This window comes from Babylonia areolata, chromosome 6 (assembly GCF_041734735.1).
Source record: "Babylonia areolata isolate BAREFJ2019XMU chromosome 6, ASM4173473v1, whole genome shotgun sequence".
In the NCBI taxonomy this organism is placed as follows: Eukaryota; Metazoa; Mollusca; class Gastropoda; order Neogastropoda; family Buccinidae; genus Babylonia; species Babylonia areolata.
Genome location: NC_134881.1, coordinates 47,460,142 through 47,481,518, shown reverse-complemented (window position 1 = coordinate 47,481,518; position 21,377 = coordinate 47,460,142). Strand labels below are relative to the sequence as shown.

The 21,377-nt window shown below is 43.0% G+C and overlaps 1 protein-coding gene across 3 annotated transcripts in view; it reads right to left on the bottom strand.

Annotated features, from left to right (window-relative positions):
* The window catches only part of LOC143283099 (uncharacterized), a 98,947-nt gene that overhangs the window by 14,506 nt on the left and 63,064 nt on the right, over positions 1-21,377 (bottom strand). For all 3 annotated transcript variants that reach the window (XM_076589181.1, XM_076589183.1, XM_076589182.1), the window contains 6 exons: positions 17,085-17,332; positions 12,910-16,542; positions 12,172-12,233; positions 11,172-11,376; positions 10,182-10,278; positions 6,744-6,817 (listed from right to left, as the gene is read on the bottom strand). In XM_076589181.1, the coding sequence (XP_076445296.1) occupies positions 6,744-6,817; positions 10,182-10,278; positions 11,172-11,376; positions 12,172-12,233; positions 12,910-16,542; positions 17,085-17,332 (4,319 nt within the window). The remainder of the gene's footprint in view (positions 1-6,743; positions 6,818-10,181; positions 10,279-11,171; positions 11,377-12,171; positions 12,234-12,909; positions 16,543-17,084; positions 17,333-21,377) is intronic.

Sequence of the window (21,377 nt, the reverse complement as noted above, 5' to 3'; positions counted from 1 at the left end):
TCCCATGTGCAGGTAAATGACAGACAGCAAGACACACACACGGAAATGCCCCTTTCCAGACAACATTGTCAAAGTTCCTTCTGAGTGATAATAAAACTGTTCACAGCAACTAGCCTCTGGGACAAGCAAGTCCCTCCAGTTAGTATTTACTTTTTCCATTTTTGACTCACTTGTGTATAACCCGGTGTTCAGTTGTGTGTGTGTGTGTGTGTGTGTGTGTGTGTGTGTGTGTGTCCATGGTAAACTTTAATATTGCCATTTTCTCTGGAAATACTTTGTCTGCCAATACCAAATTTGGCTTAAACATTGTAGGAAAAACATCTTCACAGTCATACCAATAATAGGTTTATGTCTCCCAATTTTAACAGTATTTCTGAATCATTAACGGTTTATGTCGTTGATCCTGGTTCTGGATTCCGAAAATGCTGTTACCCCCTAGCAGCTGCCTGAATGTCTTGTAATAAGACGCCATGACCATGTTTTTCTTGTTCGCAATTAAAAGCAAAGAAACACAAATTCTGGACAGAACACATACTAGCCTATTTCTTTTTTCGGAAAAGCGAACACCAGCAGGCATTGTTGGTTAATTTGTGGTAACCATGTTTTTCTGATGGTTTAAGGTATGCAGAATTGATTTCTTTAAGTTGCCAAGCGCCATCTTGCTCCAGTCTTCCATAGTAATGGCTCAAACAATATGGCCGCCACGCCAAACGAATGTACATTTTTTTCAAAAAAATCAACTGAGTCAACCATAAGTAAACAATACTGCTTTAAACCTCCCAAAATAGTTATTTATACCAATTAAACTTTTTTTTGTAACACTAAAATGTCTTCTTGGTACTAACTGTTGATAAATATGTTATCCACAAACCACCAACAAACACTGGATTGATATCGTTTGAGACATCAGAATGTCCATCAGGATGGACCCACCTCAATCAAAGTCACAGTGATGTTTCACCTTAGATGACAACAGCTATGAACTTTCTTCAGATTATTGGAAAGCATGCACAGGGATCAGATCTCCTGGAAGCTTGGATTGAAAGTAACATCTTTGGTCCAGGAACAGCAGAACAGGTGATGTCTGGAAAGTCCTATGCCCGGGGGATGAGAGGACACAAGTTGACACTTCAAGCACTTTGACGACTGCTTGTTCCCAAGCTCTTGATGTTCATCAAAGACACAGACCAATATCTAGAAAGACCGATACAGGATGAACTGTCCACTGATGGCACAGATGGACTGATGAAGTTGTTTGCTTCTCCGAACTTCAGCAAGGCTATGGATGCATTTGTGTCGAGCAATGACAATCCCAACTTCAAGTTCTGGTGGACATACATGCAGATGGTCCAGATTCTCCTACTTTTCACCAGAGCACAAAGAGAAGGCCTTTGGCAACTACATCTGCATGCTTTTGGCGAAATGTTGCCCTATTTCATGTGGTATAACCACCACAACTACGCCAAATGGGGATTCATCTACTTATGTGAGATGAATCAGTTGCCGGAGAACGTCAAGGGCAACTTCATGGTCAAGAGGTCACCTCAACAGTTCAACCAAGTTGACCCTGACCAAAGTCAGGAATGGCTCAACAACACAGGGAAGAAGGGCGGTGGAATAGTAGGCATCACCAAAACAACCACAGCGCTGAACAGGTGGGCCCTCCCCTGCTACCTCAGATATCACATCAGCAGTGAAACGAAATGTACCTTAGGACTGAGGCAAGGTGACAACTTCACACACAATGAATGCAACCCGGCAAGACAAAGGCTTGATCTGAGGGATGAAAATAAGCTGCTGAACACTTTGCAAATCTTTAAGCTCTTCACAGACTTGCAGAACATTGCAACAAAAAACATTATCCCCAGCAACATCATTGAACATTTGTTGACAGTCAAGGAAAGGGGTGAAGGCCAGCTGATTAAATTCGTTGAAGAAAGGCTTGTTGTCTGCAACGACCGACAAGTGCAGTTCAGAGACACTTTGCACAGGAACAAATGCCTGACATTCGCATCCAAGATGAGTGCACAGAAAGTCATCCAGGCCGACAGAATGTTTCTGCATCGTCTTGTCACGGCATACAGAGCTGGAAGAGATGTCAATCTGCAAGACATACTACAGCATGAGCTTCTTCCTACCCCAGCTGCTATAGCAGAAATGACTGGCAATCTCCGTTCTGGTCAGAAATCCCTTTAAGCAGATGCTGTGATTGGTGACACACCTTGCCCCCCAAAACCTTCAACCTGCTGACCTTGGAGAAGAACCCACACTCATCACTGATGGCCAAGCACTTGTGATTGCAACTGGAAAGCCACCAAATACCAAGACCTTCGGTGACCTAGCTGACACATTTGTTGAATCTGTTCTTCAGAGTGGCACTGTCTTCACTCGAATTGATGTTGTGTTTGACAGGTACTATGAAATGTCCATCACAAGTTGCACCAGACAGAAACGAGGCAAGCATGCAGTGCCCGTGAGGAGAGAGATCCAAAGCAGAGAAGTCCCTCTACCACCAAAGTGGGAAAGCTTCATTGCCCTTGCAGAGAACAAAGCTGACCTGGCCAATTTCTTGTCTCGCCAACTGACCCTTCAGGCTCCTGAAAACAAGATCATTGTAGTTTCTGGTGGCTTCAGTGATGAAGAGCAGGTTGAGTCCTCAGCTCCTGATGTAAACACTGAAGAGTTAGAAGCCAAACACGAGGAGGCCGACACTCGGCTTATTCTTCACTGTGTGAAGAGCCAAGCTTCAAGCGTTGTTGTTGCTACTCAAGATACGGATGTGCTGGTCCTTCTCCTCGCCCACTTCAACAAAATGCCATGCTCAAAAGTGTGGATGAAAGCGGGAACGTCAAAGAACAGGAAGTACATTCCAATCCACACCATTGTAGATCAGCTTCCCTCTGACAACAGTTTCCTCAGTGCCTTACCGGCATTTCATTCACTTACTGGAAGTGATACGACATCGTTCCTGGCTGGCCATACCAAGAAATCTTGCTTGAAAGTCTTCAAAGAGCATCATGACCTCCTTGCAACACTTGGAAGAGGTGAACTGTCTCACCAAGCGTGTGCTGATGCAGAGGCCTTCATCTGTAAAGTGTACAACATAGACACTGCTTCAGTAGACGATACAAGGTCAATTCTGTTTGCTCGAGCCCAGCCCTTGAAAACCTTGCCACCAACACATGACGCCCTGTCGTTCCATATCATGCGAGCACATTACCAGGCACTTGTCTGGAACCAAGCTGACAAACAACGTCCAGTGCTGCCCAAACCAGAGACCATGGGATGGACCATCAACAATGGCACATTTGCACCTTTTCTGATGTCTCTTCCAGCAGTGCCTGAAACCTGCATTTATCTCATTAGCTGCAGTTGTAAAAAACAGCATCAAAGGAGAAACTGTCAGTGTAGAAAGCATATACTGCAATGTACTGGTGCATGCAAGTGCAGCACTGGTGACTGTCTGCAGAAACAGCAATATTTGAAAGCATGAACTGAAAGAGCATAGTCTCTTGTTATCAGCAGGTATTGTTCCCCTTTCATTTACATACACTAAAGCTAAGCTACACAAATTGAACCAGAAAATTGTGAAAAGTTAGGCCTCTGCTCCATCAATTTAACATTACTGGCTGCGTTTGCTTTATCAAGAGATTTTATTGGATTGAGCAAATTGGCACAGGAGAAGGTACTGTTGTGCAATAAAATTGACAGATTAAAAAGCCTAGCAGCAATTTCAGACAAAATAGTACAAATTTGGCACCTTCTTTATATTTACCACCTTCTTTGTGTTCGATTCCTTTACTGTTTAGTTTGGTCTGTCAAAGGCTTATGTATGTAATTATCATTCAGCTAACTCAAACTTGACTGTTTTTGCATTTTCCATGTACAAAGAATTTCAAATCAAAATTAAAAGACATAAATGTTTATTTTCATTATTTCATTTCTTTGCGCTGGGAGGGGTTGGGGGAACATTTAGATAGAAAGATGATCCAGTCCTTATAATTATGAAGAGAAATACAAGTTTGAAATGCTTATATGCTGGTGTTTGTGTGTGTGTGTGTGTGTGTGTGTGTGTGTGTGTGTGTGTGTGTGTGTGTGTGTGTGTGTGTGTGTGTTCTTAAATAAACACTAAAGTTTGCGTCCACTAACGCCTGAAGGAGTTTTCTGTTCTGCGAGGCGGCCATTTTGAATAACTAATTATATCTTGGAAAAGAAGTGAGATTTCATGTGGCAAATTTGATAAATGAATTTAGCACACCCAAATCCTTTAGGAAATGATATGCAGCATAAATTAACCGAAAATACTTACCACTTTTAAACCAACTGGAAATCTCATATTTTAAAACGGTCAAAACAGTGACACTAACTACATTATTGATGTGTTTGCTGCATATGAATATTCTAAAGTGGACACTGAATTAACTAGAATGAACATAAAAGAAAATTTGAATTGACTGTTTCACGAAGGTCAACCTACTGGTTTGTGCAGTTCTTGACATCATGTTGCAAAGCCTGACGTGATGGCAACATCTCTTTTACCACCGAATTAAAAGAATTTCTTAAATAATCATCAACGTGTTTACTGCATATGAATGTTTTAAAGTGGATACTGAATTAACTAGAATGAACAGAAAAGAGAAATTAAATGGACTGCTTGTCCAACACAGTTTTCTGCAGATCTATAAATGTCGAACACTTATTGCAGTGTGTTTCAGGCGATGGGAACATCTCCTTTACCCCGGACTTTATAGAAATTCTTAAATGCCTGAGATATACCAAAAGAACATGATTTAAACGGTGTTTTCACTTCGATTACCATTCTCAATTTATTACGCTAAATGTATATGATTACATAATAATTTTTTTGAACGTCACTGTTGAATGCCCCGTTAGCACAGTGCACAAAACCTCTCGTTCTTGACCCAAACATCCTGGCTTTGAATCTGCTTTGAAGTCTTTTTTTTTTATAGTCTTTTTCTTTTTTAAAAGCGAAGCTTTATATAATTTTATAACAAATAGAGGACACATTTCAACAAACTAATTCTTATAAGTTTTTTTTCTTTTTCTTTTCACTGTGTATCACAAGTGAGTCTTGAAGGCCTTGCCTTTCTTGTAAATCTTTGTTTCATTTTATAATGATTTAGCCTACAAACCACTAAAATACTCTCTGGAATTCGCTTCTCCATCAAAGCTTAAAACTGCCTGAGGTTACAATCAGTAAAAAAAAAAAAAAAATAAAAAAAAAAAAAAAAAAAAAAAACCCCAAAAAAATCCCAAATATAACAAACACATAATCCTTAGTTAACCCAGCAATGAATCATCTTGATCACAGTTAACATTCAATTATGCTGCCTGCAATTCAGAGATCAAGCATAAACACAGATGATAAAGCGCTGAGATTTGTACAGTGCCTTTCTTTCAAAAGAATCCAGTGACTTCATAATGCATGCACAAGCCAAGGTGCATTCAGTCTAAATAAGCGCGGAGATTAGAAAGAATAAAAACAATGAAGAGTAAAAAAAAGGGCCTACTTTGCAAACCAGGCATATTACTGATATTGATTCTTCTGCAAATTAAATACAGGTTTCTTTAAGTTGTTTCTCTTTACTATTCTATATGCAAACATCACTGTTCATTTAATCTGCACATACCTGGTTGACGACATCATATGCACTTTGTTTCCTTTTAAATTTTTGTCAAATTGTGACAAGCCTCAGATTCAAACACTTTGTTGACACTGTCACAACTGAATGGCATTTTATCCTCAGCTTGCTAATCAGCACTAATGAAACATTTAAGTCTAGTTCAAGCTATGGGAAAGATAGAATGTTTCTACTGTACACTCAACCTGCGATCAAACCACACAATTGCATCTAGCACTGAATGAGGAATCAATGTGCGCACACACATACTCCCCATCATCCCCAACTCACACACACACACATCTGAGTAACTGCTGATGCTTTCACGAAATTTATAGATATTCTGTAAAAACTACAGCTGTCTGACTGTGTCCAAACAGACATAATTCAAACACTGACTTTAATGCCACCAACAAAAATTACCAAATATTCTAATTGTGAAATATCAACCAAACAATGCTCTTGACAACCACTCACTGTCATTGACATTAATAGCTGATGCTATTTTCCTCAAGTGCTGAACCAAATTTGTAAACTACAACTGCATGAATGATTACTGCATATCATCTTGTCTGTCCAATAAACAGAATCACCTTGAAGACTTTCAAAATACAGTGAACGAAGAAAAAAAATCCAAACTTTCCTCATTTTAAATGTACATACCACTGAATAATATTCTAAAATGTTATAACTTATATTTTATTGCAATTGTTGTCACCAAAAATAATAATGTTGAAACTGTTATCAATGTAAGAAATAATGTTGTAATTGTTGTCAATGATAACAATAATCCTATTAAGTAATTTATGAAAAAAACATAACATTATCAATTAACAGTAACCCATGCATACAATACCACAAAACAATATAATCGTATAAAAAAAATTATTAATAAAAAATTATAACCTCTAATTCCCCCAAAAGCATGCACTGAATAACGCAGTGTTTCAAAACAGTGCATGTAGCAAGAGGCACAAAGATACAAAAAATCACAAGACAAGGAAGAAATAATGTGGAACAGGAGAAGAGCAAAGTGAAAAAACAAAAATCATGGTGGTGGGAGAGAAAAAAATCCAGAAAGGTAAGAAGTGAGTTGCTCACCTAGCTTCATGGAACACTCTCGGAACGTTGCCTGTAGACGTGCTTGTCTGTCCTCCAGTTCCAACTCCTTGGCTCTGTTGTACAAACACACACACACACGCACGCACGCACGCACACACACACACACATTATTGCAGGAATTACAGAAGGGGAATACAGATGAATGACATGGAACGACAGGCGCAACAGCAGAGTGGTTAAAGTGTTGAACTTTCAGTCTGAGGGTCCCGGGTTTGAATTTCAGTAACGGTGCCTGGTGGATAAAGGGTGGAGATCTCCCAGGTCAACAGATGTGCAGACATGCTAGTGCCTGAACCCTCTTTGTGTGTATACGCATGCAGAAGATCAAATACGCACATTAAAGATACTGTGATCCATGTCGGTGTTCGGTAGGTTATGGAGACGAGAACATACCCAGCATGCACCCCCCAAAAACAGAGTATGGCTGCCTACATGGTATGGTTAAATAGACAGAACGGTCATACATGTAAAATGCCACATTTCTGTATGAGTGTGTATGTGTGCATGACTGAAACCTGATTGAATGACAAAGGAAACAAGCACACAATGGCAGCTGTCAGTCGGCTCTACCCAGGCAGGCAGATTGTTATGCAAATGACACTTGTAAAGCGCTTACAGCTTGGTCTCAGACTGAGGAACGGTGCTATATTAGTGTCCATGTCATTATCATTGTCATCAAATAGTGCCACTGAGATAAGGGGACTACAGATGGATGACAGGGAAATAGTGCCACTGAGATATAGGGAACACAGAAGACAGGGAAATAGTGCCACTGAGATATGGGGAACATAGATGAATTACAGGGAAATGGCACCGCTGAGGACTCAGGAGATATGAAATATTAGGAGAGAACAACAACTCTATGATGAAAAGAAAGTGTGTTACATCCTCCTTTTCAGAAATAACAAGTGGTCACCTTTGAGACTAGGCATGTAAAGAAGACAGAATTTTGTTTTCTGTCCTGTCACACACAATGGTTATTGCAGATATTCTGTTAGAGTACTGATTTTTACAACTGAATGTAAAAGGTAAGAGAGGAGGGGGGATGAGTGTTGAGTTGGGAGAAACCAATTAGATGCAGGGTGGAATAACGAAGTATGTTTTAATGGTAAAAATAACCATAACTCCCACCCCACAACCTCCTCACTCACCCCCCAAAAAGCACCCCAGTGAATATCCAGGTTTTCATCAAGTACACTTCAACCGTATTCTTTTACTGTCTTTTCAGGCATGAGATTGGGAAATTGTGATTGGGTCTGAAAGGTGGGGGGCTGGGGATGCAGAAGGCCCCCAGTGGGGGTCCATGGGGCAATGGCCCTGGTGGGGGTCTGGGGATGAAGCCCCCTGAAGCTGAAGGATTTTCTCATTTTCAAACCATAAAATCTGCACTTGAGGGCCACCAATGCCTCTTAGGTATTCCAACCCACAGAAGACAAAAATCAGTCCAAATCTTCCTAAACTGAAGTGTTTTTGCTTTCAAACCTGTAAAAATCCACCTTGGGGACATGATTTTTCAAAGAGGAAGAGAGGGACAGACAGATGAACAGACTGAGAGAGAGGGGAGAAGGTGGGAGGAAAAAGTGCAAGTTTGTATGTGTGCATGTATGTGCATTGCTTTAAATACAATTGTGTGTGTATGTGTGTGTGTGTGTGTGTGTGTGTGTGTGTGTGTTTTCAATTAAACTCTGTGTGAGTGTGTGCGTGTGCGCATGCATGTGCATATTATCAAGCTCTGTGTGATTGTGTGAGCGCTCATATGTGTGCACAAGTGCAAGTGAGAAGGAGAGAGAGAGAGAAAAACAACAACAACAGAGTATGTGTATACGTGTGTGCATTCATGTGATTTTTTTTCAAAGTTTGAGTGTGAATGTGTGTGTGTGTGTGTGTGTGTGCGCGCGTGCGCATTCAATTCTGCTCTGTGTCTCAATGTGCATAGTGTGCACCTTTGGTAATCTGGCTACAGATCTCAGATCCACATAAACTGACTCTTGCCATGAACTGTCTGTGCCCAGTGCATCAGCATCGGCTGTGTCAGAAGAAGCACTGCAATTGCTTCAAAGTTTCTGTTTCAATCACAACAATGTTACTTATGCATGATGTGGCAAATGTCTGCAGCTTTTGCTGAATGAACAGAGGGTCAAGCAGATGTACCCATGGCTCTAGGTGCTTGACAGGGATGGTGATCGTGCGCACCGGCGTTAACTAACGTGTATCTTTGAGTGCACGCACGTTTGTGTGTGTATGTGTGTGTGTGCATGTGCATGCGTGCGTGTGTGTAATTTGCTTTTCACAGTGATATCAATGCATGCCATATGGGGATCGCCTTCTGTTATCAGCATTTTAACAACTTCAATCGACCGCTAAGAAACCTTTTGACTTTGATTTTGGAGCTCTGACTAGTTACTGGATCGCCTCTCAAAGGGTCAACAAACGACGCTTTCGAAAGAGCATTCCATTTTCATTTTTGACAGGTCAAAATGATACAGAACGGCCCATCGGCTTTTCTGGGTTTTTTTTTTCTTCAGAAATCGGATGGTCCGTTTTTGATGTAAATCTGAAAACAGATTTACGTGCCCAGACTGAAGAGTTGCACCCATACAATATGACACCAATTTCACTTGGCCTTGCCCGCGGTTTCGATTTTGTGAATGACGTTGCCTACCTGTAAAGTTACTTTTTGTTCTTCACTTGTTTTCACACTCTCATCTTGCCAGGTCCAGTTCCACTTATTTTTCACTCCTTTATCGATCTCTGCTGCAAAAATCTTTTCCTTTGTGAGTTTTCTAATTTTTTCGATGATTGAAGACGAAAAACGAAATCAGGCATCTTTGCAAGTTGTGAAGCCCGCGAGCAGAAGTTGTGTAATCGCAACCGAATACGGATAAGCTGAATGATGACAGAGGAGCAATGGAACACTTATTCTCAATTGGTTCACTTATCCAAACATGGGACATTTTGGCAAACGCTGTGGGTCTGTCATGTCGATCGGTCAGACAACGATTGTGCAATGTTCGTCTGTTGGGAACCCCCACCCCCAATCCCCCTCCCCCTCGAATTTCTCAACGGATTTACACAAATCTCAAAAATGGTCTCTGGAGCCAATTTTTAGTCAGAAATCTGACTATAGCTGGAAAAATCTCATGCCTGCTTTTTCTTTTCTTTCATATTGCATTTGCAGGCTCCAATGTACAATCTTTCACCATCTAAAATTAATCTACCAACAGTTAGTTAATGGGCATTAGAGATTATGAATCATACATCTCTGTAAAGTAAACTGAATGAGGATTCAGATGTTATTATTATTATTATTTTTTAAAGACAGAAAGAAAAGTAAAGATAAGAAGATTAAAGAAAAAAAGACACAACATAAGGCTGCAAACATCCCTTGGAAGACACAGACATCACTACACAACCCACCTGACCATCAGCTCAGACTCGTAGCGCACCAGAGCGTTTTTCTCATGCACCAGGTTGAACCACTCTCCCATCAGCTGGTTCTCATCCACATCCGCTTCTGTACACAACACACAGAGACCTGTGACACACCTCATGTGTTGTGCTGTGCTGTATTCTGTGCTGTGTTGTGTTGTGTTGTGCTGTGTTGTGTTGTGTTGTGCTGTATTAATCTCTAATCACAACAGATTAAAGATCTCTTTCTTCCATTAATCCTCATGTGTGTGTGTTGTGTGCTTTGTGTCTGACAGACACATCAGTGTAAAGTGCTTTGACAGGTTTGAAAGCACATATCAATGTACCATCATTATCATTATTTGTGTATGTGAAATGTCCTCAATAGTCAGTGTAAAAGAACTGTGTGACTAATCATGACCCCTCCCCGTATTTTTTTTCCACCTGCAGATTTGTTTATTTTCTCTTTTTTTTCAACGTAATTTTCCAAAGGACTCTCTTGCTGCTGTTGAATATTTCATGTGTGCTGCATGCATGCCTCAAAAAGGACCTCAGCTTATCTTCCCACCAACAAGACAAACACCTTCATCACAACAAAGGGTCTAGTGATGGAGGGTGGAAAAAAAATCAAATCCCTTGATGGAATGGAACCTGACCCTTGCACTTCCTAGCCGAGCGCTCTATCCTCTAGTCCACTGCTTCAGCACCGATATGGACCACATCATCAGAGGGCCTGTGCTCCTTTTGGAATTGAACCCGCACCTTGGAAGTGGTAGAGAGCAACAGGAATTTGTCATCACTCACAGTTTGAGAGTCATAGTCCTTCACTAAAAAAATAAGCTGTAAATGAATGCCCACTGCAGTGGAGAAACCATTGATCATCAGCTAGGAAATGCTACTGAAATGGCATAGATGATGGGGTAACAAAAACAAAAAAAAAGAAAAAAACAACAACAAAACAATCACAACAAAAACAAACAAAAAACAAACAAGTCTGACCGGGTCCCTCCCCCCTGAGGGCCTTCTCCACAGCAATGCCCCTGTCCTCCAGTTCACGCTGCCGTTCGTCAACCTCCTGTAGGCGGCGCTGTATCTCCTGAGCCGCCCGCAGTCGCTGCTGCTCCGCTCGCTTCTGCTGCCGGGCAGCCACCCTCTGCAACTTGCGAGCCACCCGCTCGTCCAGGCCATCTGTGGAGTATTGGTCCTGCAACACACACCACTGCACGTTGCTGGGGTTATTCTTAGGGGCTAGTGACTTGGAGGTGGTTTTTTTTTTCTTTCTCTCTCTCTCTTTTATTTGGGGGGGGGGGGGGGGGGGGGGCCAGAATTGGGACATATTGTTTTCCATTTTATAATGATGATAAAAGAAGATAGGGTGATGAAATTGCTGCAATGGTGGTCCATTTTGGATCTGAATGTTTTGTTTTCTATTTTTCAATGATGATGAATCATTGAATGATGGTGGGAATGAAGAAGATGCTGTGCTATGGGGAGTCCATTTAGGTTTGGGGCTACTTGACAAGGGTGTACATCTGATAATATATCTCAGCGTCAAGCAGCTTAAGAGATACAGACACCTGCTGCTCTGGTCAAGAAATTTGAGCAAAACTCCCACAAAGACACTTCTGTGAAGTTGATGAAGAGACTCTTGTTTGTGTGGTTCCAGTTTTCCCATTTGAGCCCCTAGCACACTCAGCTCTGGGCATGGGTTGAAAACCCACATCTCTGATGGGGATCAAACCCATCGTCCCAGCTGTCAGCCAGTAACATTGACCACTTCGCCACAGTGGCTGGTAACAAAGATGTTTTATGAAGTGGTGATATGAACGATGTCTGTGTGTGTGAGGACTTGGGGCAGGGTGGGCCTGGAAGATGTGAGACAGAAAGGTGCATGAGAGCATGCTGCCAACACAATCAGAAAACACAAAGAAATCAGAGGAACATATGATAATGTTCAGGCACTTAGACAATTTAACTCCAGTCACTTTATGCATCTCACCTTTCGCCTCAGAAGTGTGTTGACCGACACCAGACTTTCGTCAGAGTCAGAGAATTCGTCCACTGGTGAGAGAAACAGAAAAAGTTAATGTTAATGAATTCCTATGTAATTCATCTGCTAGTGACAGAAGCAGAAAACATTCATGTTAATGAATTTCTATGTAAATCATCCACTTGTGAGACAGAACAAAAGTGCATATTAATGAATTCCTATGAAATTCTTCTACTGGTGAGAGTAGCAGAAAACGTTTATATTAATGAATTCCAATGTAATTCATCTCCTGGTGACAGAGAGAGAGAGAGAGAGAGAGAGAGAGAGAAGTTCATGTTAATGAATTCCTTTGCAATTCATCTGCTTGAAAGAGAGAGCGACACACACAAAACACACACACACACACACACACTCACACACACACAGAAAGTTCATGTTAATGAATTCCTGTGTAAATCATCTGCTAGTGAGACAAAGGAAAATGAGATCTCCACCTAAAAAAGACACTAATTATGTCACAAATCATACATTCATGGTGCATAATACTGAATCAGAAATTTGTTCAATATTTACCCAAAGTGTAAAAATTCCTGAACATACCAAACAGCTTGTGTTTCTATAAATATAATAAACATGAGTACAAATTAACAATTACATTTTTGTGGTTATTATTTATATAGTTACAGAACTGAAAACAAGTAAGCCCTGCCCACAACAGCAAGAGAGCACAGCATCACGACAACTGACCTGAGGCTTTAGGAGCCAGGGGGATGGGTCGGAAGCTACGCCTGCTGGAGCCAGAGGGGTTCCCTTGCTCTCTGTCAAAGACGGAGGTGATCTTCAGGTCTCTGATGTCGTTTGTCAGCCTATCGTCCACACTGTCAGATGACTTGTACCGCTTGTGCTTGGTCTTGTGCTTCTTGTGTTTGTCATCCACAGACACCTTCATGGGTTTGGGCTTTTCTGGCAAGGTGTAGTCTCCGTCCACACTGCCCAGCCTGTCCTTCTGTTTGTCCGACTTCCCAGGGAGCAGCATGGCCAGCAGCGAGCGCCTGTTCTTCTCCTTCTTGGCCTCCTCGCTTGGCGACTTCTCCTCACTCTTCCGCTTGTTGGCGAACTCCTTGCTCTTGCGCATCTTGACCTTGGCGGCGGAGGCAGTGGCGGACTTGCTCTTGTCGCGTGCCTTCTTCTTCCTGCCAGTGGGCGTGGCGTCCAGTTCTGTGGTGCTGGAGGTGGGGGTGGTGGTGGCACTGCCTCGCTGCAGGAAGTCATCGCTGTCAGACAGCACCGGTGTGCCTGGCGTGTCATAGGAAGAGCTGCGCCGATCGTGGGGGTCATCATCGTGCTGCCGAACCCCTGCCCGTCTCTTCAGGATGGCTGCCGCGCTGCCAAATGCTGGAGACGCTCCCTTTGTGGCGGCACCCTCTTCTGGCCAGGACTGATCGCTGACCATCTGCTTCGCCTTGGCCTGCTCCGCCTGCTTGATGCTGTGGATGTGCTGAGCTGTGGGCACCCCGGGACCCGAACCAGCAGCACTTGGGGGGCTGGGCAGCAGGCGTTTGCGCACATTGTTCTTGCTGTCTGGCTGCGGAGGTGGCGGCTCCGGTTTGTGCTTGACAGAGGTGGAGGGTGTGTAGAAGCGGTCCTCCACCTCACTCTCATCAGCAAAGGGGATGTCCTCTATGTCACTGATGGCGCTGTGCTTGTGGGGCTCTGCCGGCATCTGCAGACTGACGTCCACAGGGATCTTTTTCTTGGGGGCTTCAGAGTCAGATGTCTGATGCTCTGTGGAGGAGTCTGACCAGAGAGACCTGTCCACCCGGATCACCGTTTTCTTGTTGGTTCCCTCATCCTGTTTCCTGTCCCTGCTTCCTGAGTTGCTGCCCTTGGTTCTCTTCACCTCCGCTGATCGGGAGCTGGGGCCGGGGCCGGAGGAGCTGGTGCTGTTTCTCTCTGACGATGTGCTGGCTGTCACCCGCTTGGCCACACCCGGTCTGGGCAGAGGTCTTGGCATCGATGTTCGTGAAGAGTCCGAGGAGGCAGAGGCAGAGCGCTGGGACAACTGTGATGTGGAGGAAGCTGCTTTCTTCACAGAGTCTGAGGCGGAACTGGAAGACAGAGCCGTAGGTCTAACTGGCTTTGAAGCTGGAAGTTTATTGTGGTTGTCTACAGGTGTGGCCTTCCCAGCTATGGAAGCCATATTTTTCATGCTCTGTGGCTGCGACACGACTGGTCTGGTGATCTGCTGCTGTGAAACTCCTGGTTTGGTGATCTGGGGCACTGAACGTTTGGCATTCTGAGGCTGTGACACAGACAGTTTGGGTTTGGGAACTTCCGGTAGTTTCCTGGGCCCTTTAGTCACCTGACCACTGGTTGAGTCACCAGGTTTTGTCACCTTGTTCTCTGACACTCTGCTCCCTTTCTGGGGAACTCTCTTAGCTGCACTGGGAGCCTCTTTAGAGGCAGCAGGGGGAACACCTTTAGGGACCACAGTTGGGGCAACACCATTTTTAGGGACCACTTTAGGGACACCACTTTCTTTAGGGGCCACTTTAGGGACACCACTTTCTTTAAGGACCACTTTAGAGACGTCCTCTTTAGGGACCACTATTGGGGCACCACTTTCTTTAGGGACCACTTTGGAGACGTCATCTTTAGGGACCACTTTAGGGACACCATCTTTAGGGACCACTTTAGGGACACCATCTTTAGGGACCACTTCAGGGACACCATCTTTAGGGACCACTTCAGGGACACCATCTTTAGAGACCACACTTGGGACAACACTAGGAGCCACATCTTTCTGAGATTCTGTCCTGGGCGTGGTGGCAGTGGGTGAAGTGACTGTGGCAGCAGCAGGAGCAGGGTGGGTGGGGGCAGCGGGGGAGAGGGACTCTGAGGCATCCCTGAACACTTCCTGGGACTCCTTCCGCTCTTCCATGCTGACCTCTGGCGTGATGTACACACTGCTGGCCGTCGTGTCCTTGGTGACATCCCCCCCTTCCCCTTCCTCCCCCTCCTCCATCTCTGCTGCCTGGAGCGTGCGGTTCATGTCATCTCTGGGGGAGGATTCTGGCTTCCTGACAAATGAGCCATCTTTCTCTCCATCGGAGAAGCTCTCATCCAGTGCCATGCTCATGGTGGTGATGTAGTCCTGCATCATATCTTGGTCGGGCTTCAGGTTGTCATCTTCCCCCCCCATGGCCAGGAATTGCTGGTTGTACTGGACCACATCACTGAGGGAGGAGGAGGAGGAGGACAGCGAATCAGAAGGCGTAGAGATGGTCAGGTCCGAGCCTGACCCCCTCATGTTATCTCTGGCGGCTTTCTTCCTGCGGGCCTTCCGTCTGTTGGTGACAAAACGCTCGTCAAGGTCTTTGAACTGTTTGTTCTCCTCCGCCTCCGATTCGGACAGGTCCGGCATTGCGGCCACTTCCTGTAGGACCTGCCACAGAGTGTCCTCACCTGTTGTGCTTGTTGCAATGCCAGCTGTGTTTTCCATGTCTCGCACGCTGCGAAGCACAGACTCTGCTGTGTCTTCGCTGGACTGGCGCTCTCTTTCCCCATTTTCAAGGCCTTCCATGGGTTGCTGGCTGTCTGCGGTGTTGAGGGTTTTCTGTGCGTGAAAGACGTCATCCTCGTCAAGGTCTGAGGGGAGGAGGTTGTCCAGCTCTGCGGCATTGTCAGATCCCCCGCCCATGGAGGTCTGGTCCAGGTCCACCAGCAGCTGTGCCATGGCCAGACTGACCGCCGTCTTCTCCAGCTCTTCCTCCTCCATCCCTTCTTCAACCTCCCCCTCTTCTGCTCCCTCCATCTGTCTCTCCTCCTCCTCTTGGTCTTCCTTCTTCACGGATACAGCCTGCTCCTCTTCTTCCTCCACCTCCTCTTCATCGTCATCGTCATCATCTAGGTCCTCGATGGACCCCTCAGCAGAGGATCCTCTCCCATCCTCGCCCCGAGAGTCCATCTCCAGGCTCTCTGAGATGTCCGTGTCTCTCCCTTCCTCCTCCCCCTCCCTGTTCTCTGCCACCTGTTCCACCACGTTTGCTGCCACTGCTGGCATAACCTCCTCCTCCCCTGCAGCGTTCTCCTCCTCCTCCTCCTCCACCTTGCCCCCTCCAGCCCCCTCCCCCTTCTTGAACATGCGCCAGGGGTCGAGGCGCACCACTTGAGGGGGAGCGGAGAAGAAGCTGGCACGGGCCGCATTCTTCATGGCAGGGGAGGAGGGGGAGGTGGCAGTGGTGGTGGTTGCCGCAGAGTCTTCAGTGGTGCCCCCTCCCTCCAGGGTGTCCGCTGTGGACCCACCCTTCGTCCGCTCACTCTCCTCATCCGTCAGCTCGTCTGCCGAGGAGTCACCCGTCTCATACTCCGAGTCTGAGTCTGTGAGAAGAGAGTGATGAGCATCAATACTGAGGGCAAGCAACAGAATCATGATGACAGGACAGAGGACAGTGGATCAAGTCTTAAAAAAAAAAAAAGGACTCATAAAGCTCCGTAAGCTCAAACCCATAAACTCTTACACTTAGGATATTTCTTCTTCAATATCAAAATATTACTTTTTCATTAACTGATTTTAAAAAAAACCTCTCTTCATTCAAAGGGATGCGTTGGAGAGTACATATCAGTGATGGTATAAATGACAGCACACAAAGAAGACTGGTGTGAACAAAAGAAGGAACATATATAAAAGAGAGGGGAAAACAGACTGCAGAAGGGAAGAAGACACAGATACAGTCGTTGCAAAGATCCAATAGGTGCATGCAGATGTTTCTTTGTGCTGTCTTGTTGCATCACAACATGTGTGTGAGTACACAAATGTATGCGTCTTCACATTCTTTTTGTGTGTGTGTGTGTGTATGTGTGTGTGTGTGTGTGTGTGTGTGTGAGCGTGCGCGTGTGTGTGTGAGTGTGTGCATCCTTACCTCCTTCCACTTCTGTCGATGAGCCCTCATCATCATCGTCCTCATTCTCCTCCCCTCTGCCATTGTGCAGTCGCTCGTAAGCGTCCCGAGAGGGGTGTCGTCGCTTCCCCTCAGTGCGCTCCACGGCTTCCAGGAGGTTCTCTATGGAGTGCTGTCTCTGCCGTGTGGTGGCCCGTTGTACCGCTTCCTCCAGGGTCGCGTGGAAGGAATCCGCAGCTGTTTCGAAAATGTCGTCCTCCGTTCCTGACCTGAAACGTGATGAAACGGGAATGATAATGAGACAGATAATGATACAACAAGCAACATATTTCTGTAATATGTGTTGAGTTTTGGTCTCTGACTGAATATAAGTGCTATACAACTACCAACAACAATAATGATGACAAGACAAGACAAAGACAAAATCTTTATTATCAAGGGTAATAGATAAGCAAGTAACATGCTTCTTTACATCCAGCCATCGCCCTAAAGAGGGAATAAAGTTAAAGAAGTGAAAATGAGCAAAACAAAGAAAAAATCAAAACATTATCAAAATACATTAATATTTTCCCATTATTCCAGCATTCACAGCCAACAAAATAGCGTTGAAAACCAGATAATAATATTAATGATACCATGATAGTGTTGTAAACCAGATAATGATACAAAAGCCACATATTTCTTTGATACAGACTAGAGAATGATAAACAAGCAACAGGTATCTTTGATACCTCAAGGCTGAAACAGACCAGATAATGATATAAAAGAAACATGTTTCTTTAACCAGCATAGTGCCTATAAGACGTCAGCTGACATCCTACAAAAAGTATTGCCATAGTGCTTATAAGACGTCCACTGACGTCCTGCATATGTTCCGATTTTAACTTCATTGGAGTTTGGTTCAATTCACATAAACAGACTCTGAACAGTTCGTTTGATGTGTCTGGATTATAAATATGCTATTTAAATGAACATTCATCAGGCAGAAGACCCCTTTCTACTTGATAATAATTTGCTTTTTGTTTTTCATGCTTTTTTTTGCTGAATCAGACGGTTGACTTGTTTGAAGAGGTGGCAAGCCGGTTGCACAGCAGACACTTTAATCAGCCCATGTGCAACTTGAAAGGAGTGAATGTCATCAAAGAACTTCACCCTCTCACTCCCGAAGGCTCATAGTCTTAGCTTTCAAAAAGCTTGCAAGCTCAGTTTCTGAGACTGTGATTGACCTTTTATGTTGACTTTACCCACCTTTGTCATTGTTGGGACAGTGATTTACTTACATGTCTGCACGAGCTGTGATTTGTTTTTATAAACTTACAGCCTGTTTTAATTTCTTCTACAGGTATAATCTGACAATAGACATACTATTTCTACCTGAATTATGTTTCTTTTCTTTATGGATGTTATTATGTAGAGGTGGAAATAGACTTTTTTGCTGCACAAAAATTATTTTCTTGATTTTACATGCCTGAACAGTTATCTACAATCAACCTAATTGGGTAAAAGAGCCCAGGATCAGAATCTACACTCATTTTCCTTCACAAAAATATTTACTTACTTTCTGTATCACCCATAGCTTTCATGCTGGAATTTTTTGTGATTTATCACCCCCGAATCCTCAAAATTCCCTGGCAAGGGGAGGCACTTTTTTTTTTTTTTTTTTTTTCAAAATTCTCTGGCACTGAACTGGTTAATAGCACAACAATGTTCCAAATGAACATAAGTATAGACCAACTTTGAGAACAAGATGTTTAACCAAATTTTCAATGCATATACTTTTTTCTCAGAACATACATATCAAAAGAGGCTTCTGCTAATCCTTTCTTCATACAACAACAACAAAAAAAAGCTTGTATGTAAAAGCCGCCATATCTGATCAATTTGATGCATGTATCTGCTTTTGCAATGCACAATCAGGAGATGGGTTGGGTTGTACATATCAGTGATAATAGAATGACCAGTACACAAGGAAGACAGGGCAGGGGTGGATAAACGAAGCAACATACAACAGAGAGGGAAAAACTGACTGGGTAAAGGGAAGACACACACACAAATAGATACAGTGGTTGTACAGATTCAACAGTTATATAGAGAGGTTTCTTTGTAAACTCTCATTGCATATTTGCATCACAATGTGCATATAATGTGCGTGGAGGGGCACGTGTGTGTGTGTGTGTGTGTGTGTGTGTGTGTGGTGTGTGCGTATAAAGGTTGTAAACAGCTGAAATATGCACAATGTGGTGGATATATGTGTGTGCACATTTTTATTACTCTTGGGTGTGTGTCCACAAAAAGAAATACACTGAATGAACATGTCACATGAAAAACACAAAAAACACAAAAAAACAAAGAAACAAAAAAACTAAACAGAACAAAAATACATGGGAACATTCCAAGATACTAAAAAAAGAAAACCCCAATAAACAACATCTAAACAAAACAGGTCAAAACTTGAGAAAGTGACATAACTACCAACAAAGTACCTGTAAACAAAGAGAAATAGAAGGAAACTCATCCAAAACATAAGCAATAAGAAACTGTGCCGAAAACATTCCATATCATCACAATGTCTAGTTTACAACCACACACACTCTTGATATTTTAGGTGGTTTCACGTGCGATACAGACAGTAGGGATGAGCAACACACACAACACTTCAAACACGAATGCTGTCACAATAAAAAGAAATCTGTGACACTGGATTAAAGAAAACTATACTCCACAACATCAGATTAAATATCACATATACACATCAGATTAACACATACAGAAAAGTTTTACTTGATAAAAAGAAATAAAACCAAGATCTACAGGCCATAAAATCAGAGAACTCAAAAGCATGTGTGTATGTACCTGTCATGTGATGACAGATCTCAGCGAAGAATCTACAGGCTTCCAATACACAAATGTTTGTTTTGCCTAGTCATGCTACACTTATTGGTGATCTATCAAACTTTCTCCCCATATTAAAAAAAAAAATAATAATAAAATAAAATAAAATAAAATATAATAATGAAAAGCTTCTTTTTTTTTTAACATAAGATTCCATGCCGTTTTATGTGGAAACACACACTGGACACCTCCAGACTAATCTTTGCACAAATCTTATTTTTCCATTTGTTTCTTTTTCTAAATATCCTTTTTTTTTATAATCTCCTTTAGAATACTTCCTATCTGTGAAGTTGTGTACTGTTTCACTGGTTGGGGTTTCCCCCCCAGACTTTGGTTTATTTGTTCAATTTTTCTAACTTTTAAGACAATCCTTCCCAAGTGTTAATATTACTATATATTATCATATAATGACATTTCCAGAAGTCCAGAACATCAAGGTGCTGGCTAAGAAATAATATGTTAACAATTTTCCACCTTCACATGCAACAGAATTTTGACTATTCTTCCTGGCAATTCTCACTGGGATAGCACAGCACTGAAGATTCATTTTTTATCTCACCTGAAGATGGTGACTGCTGACAAAATGCTTATTTCACGCTAACTGCTGATGGTCACATAGTCATGCCAAGTTTCTTCACCGCAAGCATGGTCATTCCAAATAAAGAAAAAATGAAACAAACAAACAAACAAAAAAACAGAAAAAAACCTTCTTGTACAATGAAGACTCATTTCAATGCTGACTTTGAAAGGTGCAACAGCTAAATGGCTAAAGCAGTAGTCTTCCAATCTGATTATCCTGATTTGATCCTGATATCAAAAACGAAGTGGATTTAGGGTGGGGAATTTTCTGGTCTCCCTGGTCAACATGTGCAGACTTGCCAGTGAACCCCCATCATGTGCACACACACAAAAAGATCAAATATGCATTGTGTTGTATTACTCATTTGTCACAACAGATTTTGAAATTTGGGCTGCTCTCCCCGCTCTCGCCAGGGAGAGAGTGTTGCTACACTGAACCCCCCCCCCCCCCCCCCCCCCTTTTTTTTCTGCCTGCAATTTTATTTGTTTTCCTATTGAAGTGGATTTTTCTACAGAATTTTGGCAGAGACAACCCAACTGTTGCTGTGGGTTCTTTTATGTACGCTACAACAGAAAGACAAAACATTCACATGCATTCAATCAATTCAACACAAAGTTTAAAGAAAAGATTCACAATAAATTTCACACACGAGTAAATCAAAGCAATCCAGTTCTGTCTGCAAGGAAAGAAAAAAAGATATAAAAAAAAGACACAACATTCAGAGGACTGCTAATCTATCAAGTGCGGTTCAACCAAAGACAGAAACAGTGGATTCATGTCATGTCATGCAATCCACCAAACAAAAAGAATTAGCCAACATCCACAGACAACACTGCATTCAT